Source organism: Crocodylus porosus, unplaced genomic scaffold (assembly GCF_001723895.1).
Source record: "Crocodylus porosus isolate Cpor-Errol unplaced genomic scaffold, CroPor_comp1, whole genome shotgun sequence".
Taxonomy (NCBI): domain Eukaryota; kingdom Metazoa; phylum Chordata; order Crocodylia; family Crocodylidae; genus Crocodylus; species Crocodylus porosus.
The window spans coordinates 3,249,839-3,268,868 of NW_017728949.1; the positions used below are offsets into that span (position 1 = coordinate 3,249,839).

Consider the following 19,030-nt stretch of genomic DNA (forward strand, 5'->3'; position numbering starts at 1 on the left):
GGCCATGCTCCCGGGCCCCAGTGCCTGAAAAAGGGACAGGCAGCCCCCACAGCCAAGAGCCAGGGGCTCTGTCTGGGTGGCCGTCTCTGAGGTGCCCGATGGGGGGGCTGCAGAGCCCGAGGGGACCCTCGGAGGGCGGCGCGTGCCCATCCTTGTCATGCCTCTGATAGGCTGGCTACGGCTGGGACTGACTACTCTGGGGGGTTCGCAGGCAGGGTCTCGTGCCCTCCCACACCCTTTCCTGCGTGAACTTGGCGCTAATTTGAGCGCCTGTTTACGTAGCCTGGTCGCGCGGCTCCAGTTGCATGGCTCCCTGGGGGGCTGGGCCAAGTAGGGGCCTTCTCAAGGAAGAGAAGGTTGCAAGTGGGTTCAAGGCAGCGGGCTGACTGTCCTACTGTGTGGCAGTACTGCTGAAGATTTTAAGTGCAAGCCACTGATAGTCTACCACTCTCTAAACCCACGTGCATTAAAAGGACTGAGTAGGAACATGTTGCCTGTACACTGGCCTGCAAACAAGAAGGCATGGTTGACAGGCCAAGTTTTTGAGGACTGGTTTGCTCAACATTTTATCGTGGAGGCAGAGCACTATTGCAGGGAGGCTAACCTTGCGTTTAAGGTATTGCTTATCCTTGACAATGCCCCTAGACACCCTAAACACATGGAAACTATCAACCCCAATGTAAAAATCATGTTCCTCCCCCCTAACATGACCTCACTAATCCAGCCTCTTGATCAGGGCATGATATCAACATTCAAGGCGTACTACCTAAGGAGCATCTCCCAGCTGCTGGACGATACTGACAGACCCAACAATCCATGAGTGGTGGAAGGCATACAATGTGAGGGATGTCACTGACAACATTAAGTCTTCATGGGATGAAGTGAAACCCAGCACCACAAATAGTGCTTGGAAGCCTCTCTGGAAGGAATGTGGTATGGACACCATGGGCTCCCCGCAAACTGTGCTCAGCTGTCCAAGAGGTTATTGATCTTGGACGGAAGGTGGAGGGAGATAGCTTTTCAGACCTTGAGGAGGCAGATGTCATGGGGCTCATCAATTCCCACAATGAGGAATTAAGTGTTGATGAACTGATAGAGATTGCAGCTACTGATGAGGAAGAGGAGGAACAGGAGCAAGAGGTGGTCATCAAGGTCAAGGACATGACTATGAAGATACTGGCAGAGTTTTTTGCACAGGCTGAGAGACTTGCTCAGTTTGCTCTGGATATAGACCCTAGCCTGGACAGGAGCCTGTAGTTCAAGCATGATTTGAACTCTCTCTTTGGTCTCTACAAGGAGATGTATGCCCGGACCCAATGACTGGCAAGGCAGTGCATCAGGTTCCAATTCTTGAAGCCTCACTCAGCTACTCCCAGCCCCACCCCACTGATGTTGGAGGGTGATAAGGGTCCTGTGCCTGTTGATTATCCTATGGATGTTACCCTGCCTGTACCTCCAGTGATGTGGAGTCTGACACTTCACCACCCTCTCTTCACACCAACTAAACATTCATCATCACTCTTTCCTTGTGTGTACTGTCTGCTGTTACTGAGTACCAAAACCGTCTTGTAAAAGTGGTAGAAATAGATCTGGGGGTCAGTACAGTCAAGGTCTTGGAATGTATCCGTATTTGTTACATTATAAAGTGGGTTTTATGTGAATTCAAGTTATGTGCTGTTTTCCAGGAACACACGTACAGCATAAAGGAAAGGAAACCTGGATGCTTATGAAACTTTGTACTCATAAACATCCATGATTGACATATTCAAAAGATATCAAAAGCTCACTATGCATTTAACCAATCTGACTGCATATTTGTGTTGCAACCAGGTTCCTGATGATATGCCACCATTGATGCATCCTCATAGTGACCAAACCCTTTATGTAAGTCATGAAACAAAAAAATCTTTCTATAAAGATATAGAATGCTGACTGACAAAAGTGGGTGAAGTGGGACAGGCAACGATCCCATTGTTTCATTTCCAAACTAATTTTTTGCTAATTTGAGGCAACTTGGTGACCTACCGTAGCTAGATTATTATCTGTTAAACACCCAGCATGTCTTCAACACTGAAAACCAGAGGAATGACATCCTGACCTAAGCAGATTTTATGGCTTAAGGGAGTTCAACTCTGCAGTGAACCTTGTGTGAACACAGAGCTCATTGCAAAATTGAGACTGAATATGGTAGCCTAAACAGTATAGAAACTCCCAAGAGATAATGATATTTAGCACTTGTCTAAGTGCTGCTTTGTTTTTAATTTCAAAAAAGTGTTTTGCAAAGGGTATTAGATTTCAGAGCTACAGGGGACGAGTAGATCAGCTTGTCTGACCATTTTATTAGTATCCCTGTTTTACAAGGGGGGAAACAGCATCAAGCAGAAGGGAATCCATGTCTTCTTTGTACCACCTGGGAGTCCCAGACTATTGGATGCTTCTGCTAAAGTGATGAAAATTGAGATTTGAATTGGTCAATAAATAAATTTGAGCTAACTCACCATTTCATGAGTGGGGCAGCTTATGGTTTCAGGCTGTTTGTAGGCTCAAGTAGGTATCTCTGGACTATTTTATAATAGTTCACATTTTTAATATTTTTGTAAAAATAATTACATTTAAAAACAGTTTTGAAAAGCAAAGTCTGTGATTCTGAGCCAGAATTCCGTGGCATGGGGTGAATTCTTCAGCCATAAAGTTCATGGAGCCACGGACATAAAAGTTACTGTACTTTTCTACAAGATGTTACACACATTATTACCCTTTGAGTTAAACCATAACTAATAATATTGTTTTCTTTTTGTAGTTTAGCTAGCCCTGATAATAGACTCTGGGCCTACCTTCCTAAATTGATCTATCATAGAATTATAGAAAATTAGGATTGGAAGGGACCTCAGGAGGTCATCTAGTCCAACCCCATGGCTCTACCCTCTCCTCTAATAAAAACAATCCCTGTTCCATGAAATCTACAAGCCCTAATGTTCTCCCAAAAAAGAAGTGTTGCACATGCATACAATTTAAAGAGTTTTCAAAACCTCTATGACTTGTATTTCCAGACAAAACGGTCTCACAGTTTTATTACTGTTACCCTCGGTCTACTTTCCTTGCAAGCCCTCAGCATTTATAACAGCAAATTGTCAAGTAACCGTATCCCCATTTTTTCCCTGGTGCACTATCTGGGTGACAAGAACTTCCCAAACGAGATTTGTAGCATTATGATTTTTTTCTCTTAACTTCTTTGGAATAGAACTTGCTCCTAAGATAACAGGTACATTTACATTGTTTCATAAACTATGATATCCCTAATCTCACACAGCGTCTGACAGCTTTTCCTTTCTTTAGTGTAGTTCTTATTTCAGTGGCTGATATCATGAGATATGGAGTCAAATAGCTTAAATACTTATTGTAGCGCTAAGTATAAATGCAGTGCTTGATGAGATTTATTTCCACAGGAGGCCAGCCAGTTGCAGGAAGCAGCAACCCCCAAAAAAGGAGATTCTGGAGCACGTACAGATAGAAGGCTGGTAAATTTAAACTGGAATGATTTTTTGCCACAATGTATTTAAAGGCTTTGGAACAAGGCCTTGAGCAAGTCACACAAACCAAGTAAATGGGCTGTGCGCTTAGGAAAATACATGTGGAAATAAGGAACATGGTCTTCAACCTCAGCACGCAAAAATATGTGAGAGATGGCTCCACAGATTGACATAAGAATTTTGGAGAGGAATAAGGTTATGACTTGCTGTGCCCTGCTCCACTCAGCAATTGATTTAGCTGTGAATTAATTCATTGGCTACTCACAAACTTACACAATGAATTCTCCTCCAGGGCAGAAGGAGGAGGAGGAGGACTAGTCAAACCAGTTATACTATACAAACATGGTTAGAGTGTCCACTACATTGTAAAAAGACTGTGCTGAACTGGTCACAGCATGAGCAGGGTACAGCATAGACCACTGCAGACAGCATTGAATAGAATCAGCAGACATGTGGCTAAGTACAGTCAACAAGCCTGAGGCTGAACCACTTCAATCTTCGCAGGTTAGTCTAAGCTGCTTAGACTGAACTGATAAGCAAGTAAACAGACATTCATTTTTGATTCTGGAAATGCAGCCACATGCCTGCACTGGCCCAGGCCAGAAGCTGGGGAGCACTAAAGCACACCTCCCTGCTCAGCTGGAGCAGCCAGCTTGAGCCAAGGCTAGCCTGCCCAGCCTACAAGGCAGGGGGGGGGCAAGAAGGGTTGCAGGGGAGGTGCAAAACATCCTGGGATGCTGGGTGGCTGTGAGTTAACTTGAATCTGGAGTCTGGAGGAGATCTGGGACAGAAGTTCAATAAACCGATTTAACCTAAATCAGTTAAGTCAGATACTACATCCATCCAGGTTTATCTTAAACCAGTTTCAGAAAGTGAACTGAACTTGTATTGTATTACAGATATGAATTAGTTTCCAATCACATATACTGGTTTATGTGTAATTTCTGTCCCTAGCCACAAATTTACATATAAGCCACCCCCCCAAAAATGCCTAGTAATAAGACTGCAATTGTATGTACATCTCCAGTAGGTTGCAGCTACCCAAGCTTTTGGGACAACTCCTTTTACAATACTGCTTTCTCTAGCACCGAGTGATACATCAAAGTGCTTATGTTATAAAGGACCCCAAGCTTCTGTGCTTCCTAGTATGCACCACTAAAGGGAAATGAGCAGATTGGCTTCCTCTCTACTGTTTCATGGTTCTAGCTTTTAATTTTTTGTTTAATCAAATCAAATAAAAATCATGATAGCTAATAGTGGGAAAAGGAAAGTCCAATTTTCCCTTCTCCAGCCTTGGGCTCTTAACAGTCTTAAACAGCATCCCATTGTACCACTTCTTTCCCTTCACAACTGCCTGCTTTGTCACATCCCTGTTTAAATGTACATAAATTGATACAAGAAAAAACAAAAATATAAAGGATCTTATGGGAAACTTGGGATGATAGAGTATGTGTGAATTCCTAAGCAAGTCAGAAGGGAGGTAAAATGAGATGACACCCTGTCACAAAAAGCTGAAATAATTTAATTAACTCAGAGAAACCTAGAAAAGACTCCCAACTTTTCTTTTTTAGGATATGCCTGTATATTGCACATGTGTAAAAAGTACTTGTCCATGTGACTTTTTACTAGTTGTAACCACATTCCCATGAATTTTGCCACAATAAATAGCAATTTTTTCTCTCCAATTTACCATGACAAAACTAGAACTCTGCCTTACACAATAATATCAGCAGTGGTGTGATGACTAAGTAATTCTACCTGAGGCTAGATTCCTTCAGCAACTGGAGGGAAGGAAGCAAGCCAATTAACCCTGTGTACCAATCAGCAGCCCTCAGTGGCTCATCCCAGGTAGAACACAGTGTGGGCAATAGATTCCTGCTGATCTCATGAGTGAGGAAGAGCAGCCAAGGTGAAAATAGCTAGCACACAGCCAAAGAATATGGGGGTAGTTAATGCAATAGATTTTATCTCACTTGCCTGTGTGTAAACAGCAGCAGAATCTGAGGTGCATTAAAGCCTAGGACCTGATCCTGAAGTCCTGGCACTTAATTTCAAACTTGCTGAAATTAATAGACATTTTGCCTTTCTGTTGTCTGCAGGATCAGGGGCTTTGGCTATTGTTAAGACCCCTTTAACCATTAATTTCAGATTAATTACCCAGAGGCTCAAACCTGCAAGGTGGAAATTGAGAGCAGCTGGCACCCCACAGACTACCCGCACCTTGCAGGAAGGAGCTCTGTGGGCCATATTGAACAATAAACCTCCCATTATTGTTTAGTTTTTGGTTTTATGCATTGCTTCAATCTCTGTTGGCTGCAAGCACCACCCTTATGTGCATTTGTAGATGTCAGAAAGCTCTTGAATCATTAGGTAGGAATACCAGTACTGATGTTGCTCCCAGACATTTCTTTCTTCACCTTCCAATGTCTCTCTGCAATGTCTATCACTACCTTGTTTGCTCATTTTTCCTTTTCATTAAAGGTTATTATTCAAGGAAGGAAATTTGGTACTATCTGAGAATTCATTCAACATGAAATGGAGAGACTTAATGTCTGCTGACTTAAACACAGAATTGGGAGCCAGAAACTCAAGACATAACCTGACAATCTGTCTTTCTCTGCCTTTGCACAAATCACTTAAGGTCAAATTCTTCTTCTCTTTCTCCATCCCAAATCCCAAGTAGTTAGGCTTAGCATAGGGAACGTTCCATGAGGGTAGAAGGAAATTTCCCATACTGCTCTACGAACACTGCATAGCATCCTGTTCTTCAGCTATGCCACATTTGTGCAGAGAACAAAGGTCAGTTTGGGCTGATCTTCACAAACCAGTTACAGTAAGTTAAAACACAAGCCTGAGCATTTGTTAATCAACACAGTAAAAAGTACCATCTTGCTGTCCCCATAGACAAGACAAGCCACATTCACTGTCAGCTAGTTTTGGGTAAATCTTAATGGACTAAGGTTTACCTATAGCCAGTTGTCAGTGCTGGACTTGACTTGTGTGTCTCTGCACTGATTGCAAAGTGGCTGTCAACACAACAGCAAACTCTGGTTAATTTGCCTGTGGAAAAATTCACTACTATTGTTTATTTCACCATTGTTCTGATGTTCTGACAGAACTTCTTCCCAGCGATCAATGCCTAATAATTGCTCACTGCTGAATAATTTGCCATTATTTATATTCCCCTTGAAAGGGTGAATTAATCAGAGTTCACAATGGGCACATCTACACGTGCATTTAAGCATGACTAAATATAATATGCATTAAACTAATACATGTTAAACAATGTTTGGCAAGTGTCTACACATGCAGGTACTTGGCACTAAAGTTAGTGAACTTGGCACTAATTTTAGTGACAAGTCCGTGCAACCCTGCTATGTGCCCCTAGTGGCTGGGCAGACCAGGAACTAAAGTTATTGCTGGGTCACATCTACGCATGCATTAATGCACTTTAAATAATTGCACCTTTATTTGCAGGTATCAAATGTAGGCATGATTAGCCTAATTTCACCATTTTTAGTGCACATTAAAGGTGCACATGTGTAGACCCTGTCTTGTGTAGACACACCCTATATGTTATAACACAGCCTTAAGAAATAATGCAGAATGACCTGATGAAATTATCTAATGAAGGCAGGGTCACAGTGAACCATGCTTCTCCCGCAGTCTCCTGTTCTCTACCCCACAGCTTCATTCCACTGAGACAAAGAGGGAGCTCCTGGAGAACTGCTTTCTAGAATAAGAATGATGTATGGATTTCATACATGTCTCCAGAAAACCTGCCTTCCCCACTAAGCAGGAGAATTTTAGTATGATTGCCACAAATGGAAGCAGTATATATCTACAAGACTCTCTGCCTTGATTTTCCCATGAAGATACTAAGAAGAAAGTTACACACCTGTCAATATAATTAGCTGTATTATACTAACTATAATATGTATACAAAGGCTATAGTCATTAGTATTTGTATTAAAAGATGTTTCTCATTTTAAAAAACAGGAAATTAGAGCAGAGCAAGAAGACAGACTCTGCATACGAAATGATCAAGGTAAAGTTAGTTTTTGACTCACTTGAATTTTTGATTTGCCATTTGCTGTGTTAGTAAAAACTGTTGGTAATCCCTCCTCCATTTTCCTTTTAGGACGCAGGACTCTGGTGCCTGAATTCCAAGAGGAACAAAGACAAGAAATTCTCTCTGGGCATCCCAGGGTAACACAGGATAAACCTACTAGCTCACTGCTGTATTCCAGTATCATAACACAGACATCTGGAGCAAAGCAACAGGATGACGGTGAGTTTGTGAAAGGTCTGAGGTCCACAACTGGCTCTTGTTTAGAGCAGTATGTTGTCAGGATTTTTTTTACAGTTGGCAGCTTGAGTAAGAGTTAGACGAAATACTAAAAGTTTATGTAGCATATGTGCTAGCTTAAAGATCATTGCAGAGTTACTTTCTTCCAGGGTTACAAATGTAAAAGAATCCATAGGTTAAAGCTCCTCAGACTGGCAGGTCTCTGTGAGAAGACGGTACATGATAGGAATTTTGGGTAAAATTCTTAAAAGAGCCCAAGTGCATTAGACATGCTCCAAACTGCCTAAGACTGTGAGAGTTTTGAAAATGAGACATAGGAGCTTTTGAAAAGATTGCCCTCTGTCTTTTTCCATTTTAAAATAAGAAAGAACTTAATCTTCCCCTTTACTGACAGTAATTTGGCACATTACCAATCATTATCAATCCTCAGGCCTCAGCTACACAGGAATATTAATGCACAAGAAACAAGTGTGTGAATTTACAGAGCCATTATTGCCCATGTGGAGACTTTTACTGCACACACAGTGCAAGGCAGCTAACTCTGAAAGAAGAGTAAGCTACCACACACAGAGGGACTTTTTAGTGGGCATGGACAGCATCCACACAGGGAGTTAGTTCAGTGTAGTTAGTGTGCTGATAATCACACCCTTGCTTACTGTGCTGTAACTTTCCTGTGCAGACAAGCCCTTAGACTCATAGGCACCTGGGAGTCTTCAAGTCTGAGTGCCCAATAAATAAAAAGTTTGATTTCTTTTATTGCTGCTCTGGAACCAAGCCCTGATGTCCTAACTCAGCCCTTACTGAGCTCTCCCATCAAAATCAGGTTTTGGTCTATTATGACGTTCTGTTTCTTTTGTACCTGCAAACTTTCCATTTTAGAAGATAAGAGATCTGAGTTAGGCCAAACCATTTGCTTCTGTTCAATGGGGGTGTTGTATGGACATTTATTTTGGTTTCATTCTGCGTGTGTTTACACCATTTGGTCCAACGGATATGTACAGGTATAAGAGCAACATTTGGCTCCCTGAGTTCCCAATTCAGACAAACCAAATGCTCAAAGCAAAGTGCAATTAAAATTCAAAACTTCTACTGTTTTGATACAAAATCATAAACTGGCTCTCAGTTAGGGTTGCCAACTCTGTTTGAATCTATTCCAGGAGGTTTCATCACGTGATGTAATGACATTAATGACTGATCTACAGTATTGCACTCAGGCAGGCAAATGTACATTGCTATTACATTTTAAAAACCCACTGGACTACTGTATAAATTAGATTCAATATTTAATATTTATTTTAATGAATGCTCTATCATTTATCTCCCACATGACTCTCAGCAGTCTCCTGGGAGATAATATCTAATTCCTGGAGACTCCAGGACAATCCTGGAGGGTTGGCAACCCTACTCTGGATCATTAGGGGCAGAGCTGAGAACCACCAAGAAGTTCGAGTCTTGATGTACCATTTATTGACAGTTTGTCAAGGTTTAAATTTGTAATGACACACCAAATCAAAAAAATTAAAAAGAAAAAGACACGTGATTTGGGATTTGATTACAGTCATTGCACACAACTCCAGTGCTAAAGTCACTTTTGAATTCATTTCTCCTGAATGGTAGTGAGGCTCACATTACTGCATTGAACTCAGAAAAGTTACAGTAGAGATACCTGTAACCTATTGTAAAAAGTTTAGGCTCCAGTTCTGCAGTCCCCCTACTCATGTTGAGCAGCGGTAATGTGAGTAACCCTATGGTTACTACTTGGGATTACTGTTAGAGTAAGTACCGGTCATTGTGATATTTGCAGAACTAAGCACCAAGTTAGCAAACTGGTTGTGTATGTACAAAATAATTCAGATTCTAACTCGGGGTATCCATTTCCCCCCTCAGGGTTTCTAGCCTGGAAATAAAGAAAAGAATTGCTTGATCCGTTTTACTTTGTTTAACTTTCTTCCAGCAGAGTTTTAGTTTCTTATTCAAAACCACGGGCCAACGACAAACACATTTTCCTCCCAGACAGTTCACTTACTTATGGTGGCGTTTGTAGAGAACTTGACAGCTTTATCTTCTTTCTGAGCTACTTACAGCTGTGACTTCATTACTTTGAAACTGATTTGGATTCAGTCTGGCATCAAGTGCAAATGTGAATGATTGGGGCTCAGTGTATCACCTGCAGTTGTTTATCTGGAAGTGGACAATTTAACCATGCATATCTTCTTGTCTAGGCATGTGGGTGAGGCAGAACTGCTGATTAGTATTTCAAAAAATTGTTTCTTTTCTGCAAACAGAGTATTTAATCTCTAAAAGACCTTATAAAATATTCTCTCAAGGGCTTAGAATGTTTGGGAAGTTCTTTTTATAGTGCAAGAGGTCATTAATGAGCAAGTGAAAGCAGCGTAGAAATAGCTTTATAGCTCTTGTTGAATCAGTGAGAAACTGTCATTCTGCTCCTGTGCTTTTTCTTGTCAAACCTCGTAGCACTCATGTATGTCTGGAGAGCCTGACATTACAGGTCTATTTTAACACTCAATTCATTTCCCAGATTCTTGGATCATAATAGAGTGTACATTATCCCCTTTTCATATATACAATTCTTTCTCATCCCTCTTCCCAGATTCCTTGAATTTCTAAGGCCCTGCTGAGAGCAAAATTTAGACCAGGAGGAAATAGGTGCAGTTCTTCTTTCATCAATAGATTAGCAGTCTCTTACCCCAAAGCTGTTTTTGGCCCCCAGAGTCCATTTACAGAAGTTTTATAGAAAAGCCAAAGAAAGTTGCTACAATATGACTATTTCAGTGCTGTTCTGGATAAGACTGAAAACTCTTCAGGCAGACTTCTTTCTTGTTGCAGAGAAATTTAAGTCTTATTCACTTGAAGGGGGGAGGGAGCTCCACTTGCCTAAGATGCCATGCAGTGCTATATTATTAACTGTTCACTGCCACAAACCTGAGTGTCATGACTATACAACCTGACTGAATAAAAGCTCTGGCAGGTGATAGTGATAAAGAACACCAGAAAGAGTCACTTTCTTCTAAGAAAGAGCTTTAGTAGAAATAAGGAATACATTATTAAACTGTAAGCTACTATTTTCTCTAACTCTTTTATTTCTAGTGCTTCTGCCTAGAATTCTGCTCACTTATGTCTGTCCATCCTCCTGCTACATATCCTCAGAGACAGGATCAAAGTTACAAGTATTCCACAATTTTCAGTACACATAGTTTTCTGAGGTGTTCACTGTCCAAAATGGATTAACTTGGCAAAGTCGGATTCATGGCACCACAGAAGTAACAGAACAAAAATCAGTGAATATTGGTTCAAGCCTTTTAGACCTATTCATATGAGACCAAAATTCCATTACCAGTGTGAGCAGTACACAGTCATACTGGGCATGTCTACACATGCATTTATGCTGGCTTAAATGTACTGCACAGTAAGCAGGAATAAGCCGCTCTCTATACATGCAGGCATTACAGTGCATTAATGCTGTGTGTGGAGTGACTTGGGATTCAAGTTAGTTCCAAGTCAGTCCACACACACAGTGTTACCGCATTGTAAGGCATCTACATGTGCATTACTGCATAGTAACTAATGAGGCATAAATTTGATACCTGCATGATGCAGGTATCAAATTTATGCTCAAGTCAGCGTAAGTCACCATATTTAGTGCATTACTAGTGTGCACATGTAGACGTGCCCACTGAGAAGAAAGAAGAAAAGATAGTAGCATCCAATAGCATCCAAAACCGGGCCACATAGCCCTGGAATTTCCCCACGTGCAGTGAGTGGGTGGTGAAAGTGCCAGAAGAGGCCCTGGGGGTAGCATCCCCTGAGGTAGGAAGAGTAGATAGCATCCAAACCCCAGGGAGCAGTTCTAGCTAGCTGTGAAAATGAGGCAGCAGGCAGTATAACAACAGTATAACAACAGGGAAAAACCATCATGTAAAAGCAGTAGGTATAATGCAAGAGTGAGAACACTGACCCACTATTCCTACTTCATCTTCTCAAGGTTGGGAGCAGCCTCATCAGGCAACATGTTTTGATTGATACAGTGAGGAGCTCTTTTACATCCTTGCTAGCCGACTGAGCCTAGAGCAACAGAGCATTAAGAATCCCTTCTCTCCAAAAGGCAGCCAGCAGAACAGATTGAAAAGCAAGCACAAGAAGTATTGTGCATTATTTCTGTATTATCAGTAGTAAGAATGAATGCAGCCATTGCAGTTAACACCACCTGTCTGAATAAACCCCATCAAATGCTTCAATAACAAACATTAGGTTATGTCCTATCTTGATCCTTACTAAATGAACTGACTGTGACAGCTTTATATCTCCATTTTATCCAACTCCGAGTATGCTTTGAGTGTCTGTGCTAGAGATCAGGTGATAACAAGCTTTTGAAAGCTTAGTCTGGATAAGAATGGTTGGCTGGGGTAAACAGTTAGTGGATGGAGCTAACGTTACATTGGCTTCTCTTCCTGGAGCTATGCTTTCACTAGATGTCATTCAAGTGCACAAATAGGGACTGTTAGACTGCCAGCTGCTTTCAGTTGAGCATGTGCATCAATGACCTGAAAAGTGGGAAACATCTTCCTAACTTTCCTCTCACTATCTCCCAGTCTGGAACTTCAAGTAATGATCAGTCACCGTTACTTCTTGCAAGGTCAGGTCAACATTCCAGCGTGGATGCTCACAGAACACGGATGGCAAAGACACTCAGTGACTTCTCATGTGTTCACAGTTCCTCAGTGCAATTTATGGCAAGAAAATCTGGCTCTGATTTTTCACTGCCCTCCAGTTTGTGCAGCCCTTTAATCTTATGACAGTTGGGTATAAAGAACTACCATTTGGATCTGGTCAGGCTTTATAAATTTGCACAGGTTTAAAGGATTACAGAACTGTATGTCAATGAAGAATCAGGGCTGATAACATAAGTTACCAGGGCCTTAGAGGTCAGGGAAAAATCAGGTAGAAAAGTAATGACCTTAATCAATTTAATTCAGTTAAAATAAAGTACCAGATTATGACAGGGTGCATATGGGTGCACAAGAGAGCAAAGAGCACAACGAGCATTCCCAATTGGAAGAGGCCAGCCACGATCAGGATTACTGACTGCAGAAACTGCCCTAGACTAGCTTTGCTGGTATCACTATACCTGCAAAAAAACACCCAATGGAAACACAGTTTATGCCAGCAAAAACAATTTTGTTGCTAGTATAAGTAAACTGTTTTTTCTCTAAACACAAACATTATACTAACAAAACTATGTCTTTTCCTGGCACAAGCTAGGTCTATGGGATGGATTTTGCTAGGTTATTCAGAGCCAAGGAATTTGACAAGGTAACTTTATTCAGTGTCTGAATTTTTCTGACTGGCATTGCTTAACATGACCCTCTACATAATATGCCAGTCAGTTCTATCTGGCTTATGCCCAAGCCTTACAGGCACAGTCCCCCACACTCAGGAGAACACACTATGACCAAACCTTTCTCCTATACAGGCGCTCCTAGAAGTTGGCAATGTTGTAATGTAGACCTGGCATCAAGTAGATGGAAGTTCTCTGAAAAAAATAGATTAAGTTTAAGAAAGGGAAATGATAGGAGGCATTGATTTCTTTCTCTTCTGCATTTTACAAGTACAGGACCTCCATGTGCATACCAAACTATAACTGCTACAACTGAGCAATACCAGCTCTCTCCTGCTGTTTGTAACACTAAAGAAAACAGAGCAGTGCATTAGTAGGGGAGTTCCACTCTCTTATCTGTGATTCTCCAGCATCTGTTAGCTAAACCTCTTAACTCCCCCAGCTACCCATTGCTCACACCAGGGAAGTTCCTAAAGCACACCTTTTCACTCAGCATGGGTTTTATCTCTTCGTTGATTTCTCCTTCTGAACTCCACACACATGGAATTTCTTGTTAGTAAGCCTATAACGACTATACGATCCCAGTTGTGAAAACTCCCCCTAGAGATGAATCCATAGAGCTCATTTTTATGTTAGTTTCTTTTTCTTTTCGTTTCCTTACAACCACCCACCAAAAATCCCTAGATCTTTCAATGCACAGTGCTGCTTCCAGCAGTGCAGATGCTGTGGAAGGAGCTGAATTTCCTCAAGGTTTTAACTCATAAATCAATAAGGTTGCATAAGGGGTGAAAAGTCTCAGAGGCTACCAAGAAGAGACAGAGGAAGATGGGTTATATCTCAGGGCTAGCAATCCCCAATATGTTACAGAATCTTTGTAATGAAATTAGAGCATCTTTTTTTCTTTTTTCTTTCTTTCTTTCCTTTTTTTTTTTTTTTAAGTAAAAGAATGGTGTTTTTACAAGATGTTTTATGATCCAGTGGTCTTAACCAGATTGCACAACTTGGAAGAAGCTTTCCATCATTGCAGCTGCTTCACCATTCTTAGCAACAGCAGGAGTAGCAGCTAACAGGGGCTACCATTGTTATATCCACTATGCTATATCCAGGTTTAGAAGACACTATTAAGAAGGTTGCTAATCTCTACTAGGGCTCCTATTGTTTTATCACTACAGCAGAGCTACAATGGTGGGAGACTTCTCCCAAAAACTTGAGTGTAGATGTAACCATTGTATATCCCCCACTGACCGCAATCTAGCACTAGTTTTACAAACAAGCAGCCCTCATACCCTTCAAGTACTACCACTGGGATTGCCATGTACTCTACATACCACTCACATGCTGTAGAGATTTAATCATATATGATTAAGTCAAAATATCAGCCAATAGCAGATTAGCCAGCATAAGGGAGTTTAGCAGACACTGCATTTCTTTACAGACAAAGCCATCAGAGCTCAGTTCCCCAAGGCACTGAATGAGAACTGAGTGAACTTTTTCTGGTGAAATTCAGAACTGCGTAAACTCACTCGGTTTCAGATTTCATTAACAACAAACTCATCAAGAGGTTTCCTAAGGTGAAAGACAACTTGTCCCAGTTTATGGATTTGTATCAGTTGCATTAAATTAAACTTTAAGTGTGTTTTCTTCATGGAGTAAGGAAAGACTTTTCAGCTTTGAGATTTCATTTGAATTTTTTAAATTTCTTCAAGCTCTGAAAGCCTCGAAGTTTTGATCACTCCCTATTATACAAAGCCAAAAAAATGCATTCATCCAGAACACTACATTTCTCAGTCTTGAAAAAGGTCACAAGGAACATGAGAACTGGGACTGGAGACTTTAATCTTTAGCAGACTTGAAGATAATGTCAGCCCAGTGTAGCTTGAGGTAAATGGTGCAACTCAAGGAAATCACTGGCCCACATGCAGCAGTGGCAGGATGGAACCAGTTACATTTCAAATATAAATTGGTCACAAGATCCACTGGCAGAGAGAAGTAATTGGTATTTAGTGGATGTGCAAAATGAGCCCAACTCAGATGCTGTAAAAGGAAGGTTTAACTGAAACAGAAACAGAAAGCTGAAAATGAAATCAGGCCAACACCCTTCCTTGAAGGCTGTACCTTATCCAGGGGTCCTCCCAGCATCTGTTTGGTCTGTGTGTGTTGACTTAATCTGAAACTGCAACCTTCAGTGCTGGGGCTGAATGTGCTTCCTTCAGCACTCATAAGTTATGTAAGCTACACATCCATTGAACATAAATTAGTAAAAGACTAAAACATTAGACTGCTTACAAGCTTTTCCTGATGAACATACCACTTTTGACACACTGTGAATTGTTTGAGATGAGAGATTGGCCCACTGGACTGTTTTCAGACTAACTGGGCACTGTCTGGTCTCCCTTCTGTTTATATGAAGCAGTAAGTCACTACAGGCTACAATTGCAGCAGTGTGCACAGAAAAACAAGGTAATGGATTTACTGTATCACAGGCATCCATATCTGCTTCCTGAGCTCCTGGATCAAATTTGCACAGATATTTCTGTGAACGATACCTGAGGGAAGGAATAACTAGAATAACTTTTATTTCTTTTTCAAACAAATAACCTTTTGCAGCCTCCTAGAATGCTGTAAGTCACTGCAAGTGCAAGTGTCTGACTTTTCATGCATGTTTGAAACAAGGGCTCTCTCTACTGGTGCCTTAGCAGCCTGTAGCGAGGGCCAGCTCTACAGAGAAATGTGCTGTGGATCTTTGCGACACCAGCTTATTCTTTTCAGAAAAAATCCTGTCCCTTCCTCTGCAGACATGAGAGTCCTCTTGTAGTACAGGCAGAACCATATGGTTCCCAAGACTACCCTGTTCAGCTGCCTGAACCCTGAGTTGAGAGACTAGCTGTCACAGTGGAAAGGAAGGTTTGGTTAGCCATTCTGTCCTTAGGCTGCCTGCTGATACTACCAACAAAACTGCCAGCAGTGTTTACATATGTAAGATTTTGGATTTCATTAGGTTTAGGGACAGAATTCAAAATGTGGATACAATAATTTAGTTTCAGCTCCTGAGAGGAGGGGAAGGGGGAAGGAAAGAGACAGAGAGAAATCGGTCAGCTGCAAAATGCTTCTGTTTTTTTTGTGAGGCAAGAATCTTGTAATGTGATATCTTGTACTGAACCAACTATGTATTTGGGATAAAGTTAGGCAAGATTTTGAATGCAAAGCATTCTTCCTCAGGTAACTCTGATGACAGGAAGCAAGGCACAGGATACTGAAACACAGCAGAGAGAAGGGACTGAGAAATTCTCAGGAAACCAGACAAAACCAGCAGAAGAAAAGAAGCTGATTCCTGGGAGATCAAGACCTATCAGAAGAAAGGAAGATCAATCTCACCTTCCTTGTGTGAAAAGAATTCAGGAGTTGGATAAATTATGATGTGCCATATACCCAATATCAATGTTTAGACCTTTGTTCTTAGGTCCAGCCAGTTTATGAACTTTTGTTTCCCAGTCACCTTCTAAAGGTTAGGTAGATTCCCTTGAGCATGAGAGTAGCAAGGTTAGAGAGGGAGTGGTTGTTCTGTGAGAAACATGCTCCTAATGGTGGGTGTATGTCTCTGTCCTTTGTATTTTTTCTGTGAGAGGTCATTCTAGTGCATAGTTGCAGTTTAGTTTCACTCACACAGTTGTCATGAAAGCAATTGGTACATTGGATCAGGTATATCACGTTTTGGAAAGGGCATGTGCAGGAACCGTGGATTCTGATGTTTTCATACTTCATAATTTTTGGACGGTTATGACTACATCTCTCTTACACTTCTGTATGTTTTAAAACAATATGTAGCTAAAGGGCAGATGCCAGGTTTGGTGTTGGCTTCTAGATTTCACAAAAGTATTAAGACTTTCAAGACTCAAACCTGGAGAGTTGTCTGAATTTAGGCCTTTGGATCTAAGCCCTCCTCCAACTACTGCACACAAACAATTCCAAGCTCTGGGGGAATTCAGAGTATTGGTATGACTTTTTCATCTGGTCAAGTCTAAAACCTCTGATCCAAACCACAGTTAGTGCAATTACTCTAAAATTTTACGCTGCTGTGTGAAAGCAGGCTTGATCTTCCCGTTTTTAACTAAATAGGATGTGTTCAGTTATTTACTATTAAACAGTAATAACTGTCATTTGAAAGAATTTTTTTCTGTTTCTAGAATTGCAAAGGGAACAACATTTGAGAAGGGAGGAAACAAACCAGAACTCTTTGAGATCAAGATCCCACTCTGTTCTGAAAATGGGAGGTAAGGGTAGGGGGGATGGTGAGGATGGGGGGAGGGAGCAGGGAGAGACATTTCATAGTCCTCTTCTAAATGTGTGTTCCCTTATTTTAAAGCAGGTTCTAAGTCTGGCAAAGTTAGTTCTCCACAGTGCTTTTAGGACACTTGTCCACTGGGAACTCATCTGATACTATGACTGGTACTTTAAGCCATGCTAATGCTTAGTTTGAAAACAAGAGGCAGGGATAATGGTGATGAGGAAACTAGCCAGTGTAAGCCTGATTCCAGCCCAGCATGCACAAAAGAAATGCTCTTTATTTTCACAGATCCAGATAAGCAGATGGATGGAGAACTTGCATCCAACAGTGCTTTACACTTGGGGTCAGATTTTGCCTATGCAGTGAACTCTGTGGAAGAGATGTAAGTTCATAAGATAAGAGATTTTTTTTTTAAGTTTCCTCTTTCTGCATCTTAAATTTGATTTCATCGAAGTTTCCTTTCCATTATTCTGAGAAAAGAAATGCAAGAAGCTAAAAACTATCTATAGTTGGACACTTATCATTACGTTACTTTTCAGCAATGTAATGTGAAGGTAGAATTTTTCTACAGTTGTGACTTTAACATATTAGTTAGTGAAACCTGTGCTGAAAGCAATAAGGGACACACCCTATCCCTGGTATAGCAAGCTCTCCTGAGATGAGATATGATTGCAGAACTCAGAGGGTATGTCTACACAAGATGCTTTACTGTGCAGTAGCATAATTTACTACACAGTAAGTATGTGCATATACACATGCACACTCTTAATGCGCAGTAAATCTCACTAATTGCAACTAAAATTGCTACCTGCAAATACAAATAGCAAATTTACTTGCGACTACTTACTGTGCAGTAGTGCTTGTGTAGACACATGACTGAGAGCAAATCTGCTTCTTGTCAGCCGGCCACCAGGTAGCAGGAGATTGCTTCCTGCCCTTGGAGCTGCCTGCTGCTGGGGTGGGCTCTGCCACTGGAGCCCGGCCGGGGACTATGTCTGCCTGCCCTGGCAGCAGAGAGCTTCAATCCCTCTGCTCTGAGATCACAACCAAGGACTGGGGGTTAGGAGATTCCTATCTCCCAACCCCCACTTCACCATCACATTTGAGAAGTGGGGGCTGGGAGATCCTTATCTCCCAGCACCAGCCCCATGACCATGTAGCTGGTGCTAGGAGATTCCTGTTGGTGAGGGCTGGGGAACCTGTTCCCTGGCCTACTCTGCTCTGTGATCACAGAGCTGAGTGGGGAAACAGGCTTTCCAGTAGGGCTGAGCAAAGCCATTTCAATTTGGAGGAGATTTGGCCCAATTTGGTGACCAAATCTCAGAATCTGAATTGAATTGGGAGACCTTTAAAAGGTCCGAATCAAATTGGAAGCCTCTGAATCAATTCAGAAAAGATTCAGTGCTGCTTTAGAGATTTGGCTATAGACTAAACAGGCAGCAGTCCTCACCACACAACTACCTCCAGCTGGTAAGCGTTTTGTGGTGGGCAGAGTGGGGAAGGAAGAGGTGTGGGGGAGGGAGGGATTGGGGCTGGGACAAACTGTCCAG

The 19,030-nt window shown here is 41.6% G+C and overlaps 1 protein-coding gene across 6 annotated transcripts in view; it reads left to right on the top strand.

Moving 5' to 3' along the window:
- KIAA2012 (KIAA2012 ortholog) overlaps positions 1 to 19,030 on the top strand; it is a 102,777-nt gene that overhangs the window by 63,469 nt on the left and 20,278 nt on the right. For 2 of the 6 annotated variants that reach the window (XM_019554519.1, XM_019554521.1), the window contains 6 exons: positions 1,831 to 1,884; positions 3,447 to 3,518; positions 7,530 to 7,578; positions 7,672 to 7,836; positions 17,380 to 17,466; positions 17,769 to 17,862. In XM_019554519.1, the coding sequence (XP_019410064.1) occupies positions 1,831 to 1,884; positions 3,447 to 3,518; positions 7,530 to 7,578; positions 7,672 to 7,836; positions 17,380 to 17,466; positions 17,769 to 17,862 (521 nt within the window). The remainder of the gene's footprint in view (positions 1 to 1,830; positions 1,885 to 3,446; positions 3,519 to 7,529; positions 7,579 to 7,671; positions 7,837 to 17,379; positions 17,467 to 17,768; positions 17,863 to 19,030) is intronic. The other 4 variants (XM_019554520.1, XM_019554523.1, XM_019554522.1 and 1 more) reach the window with 2 other exon arrangements.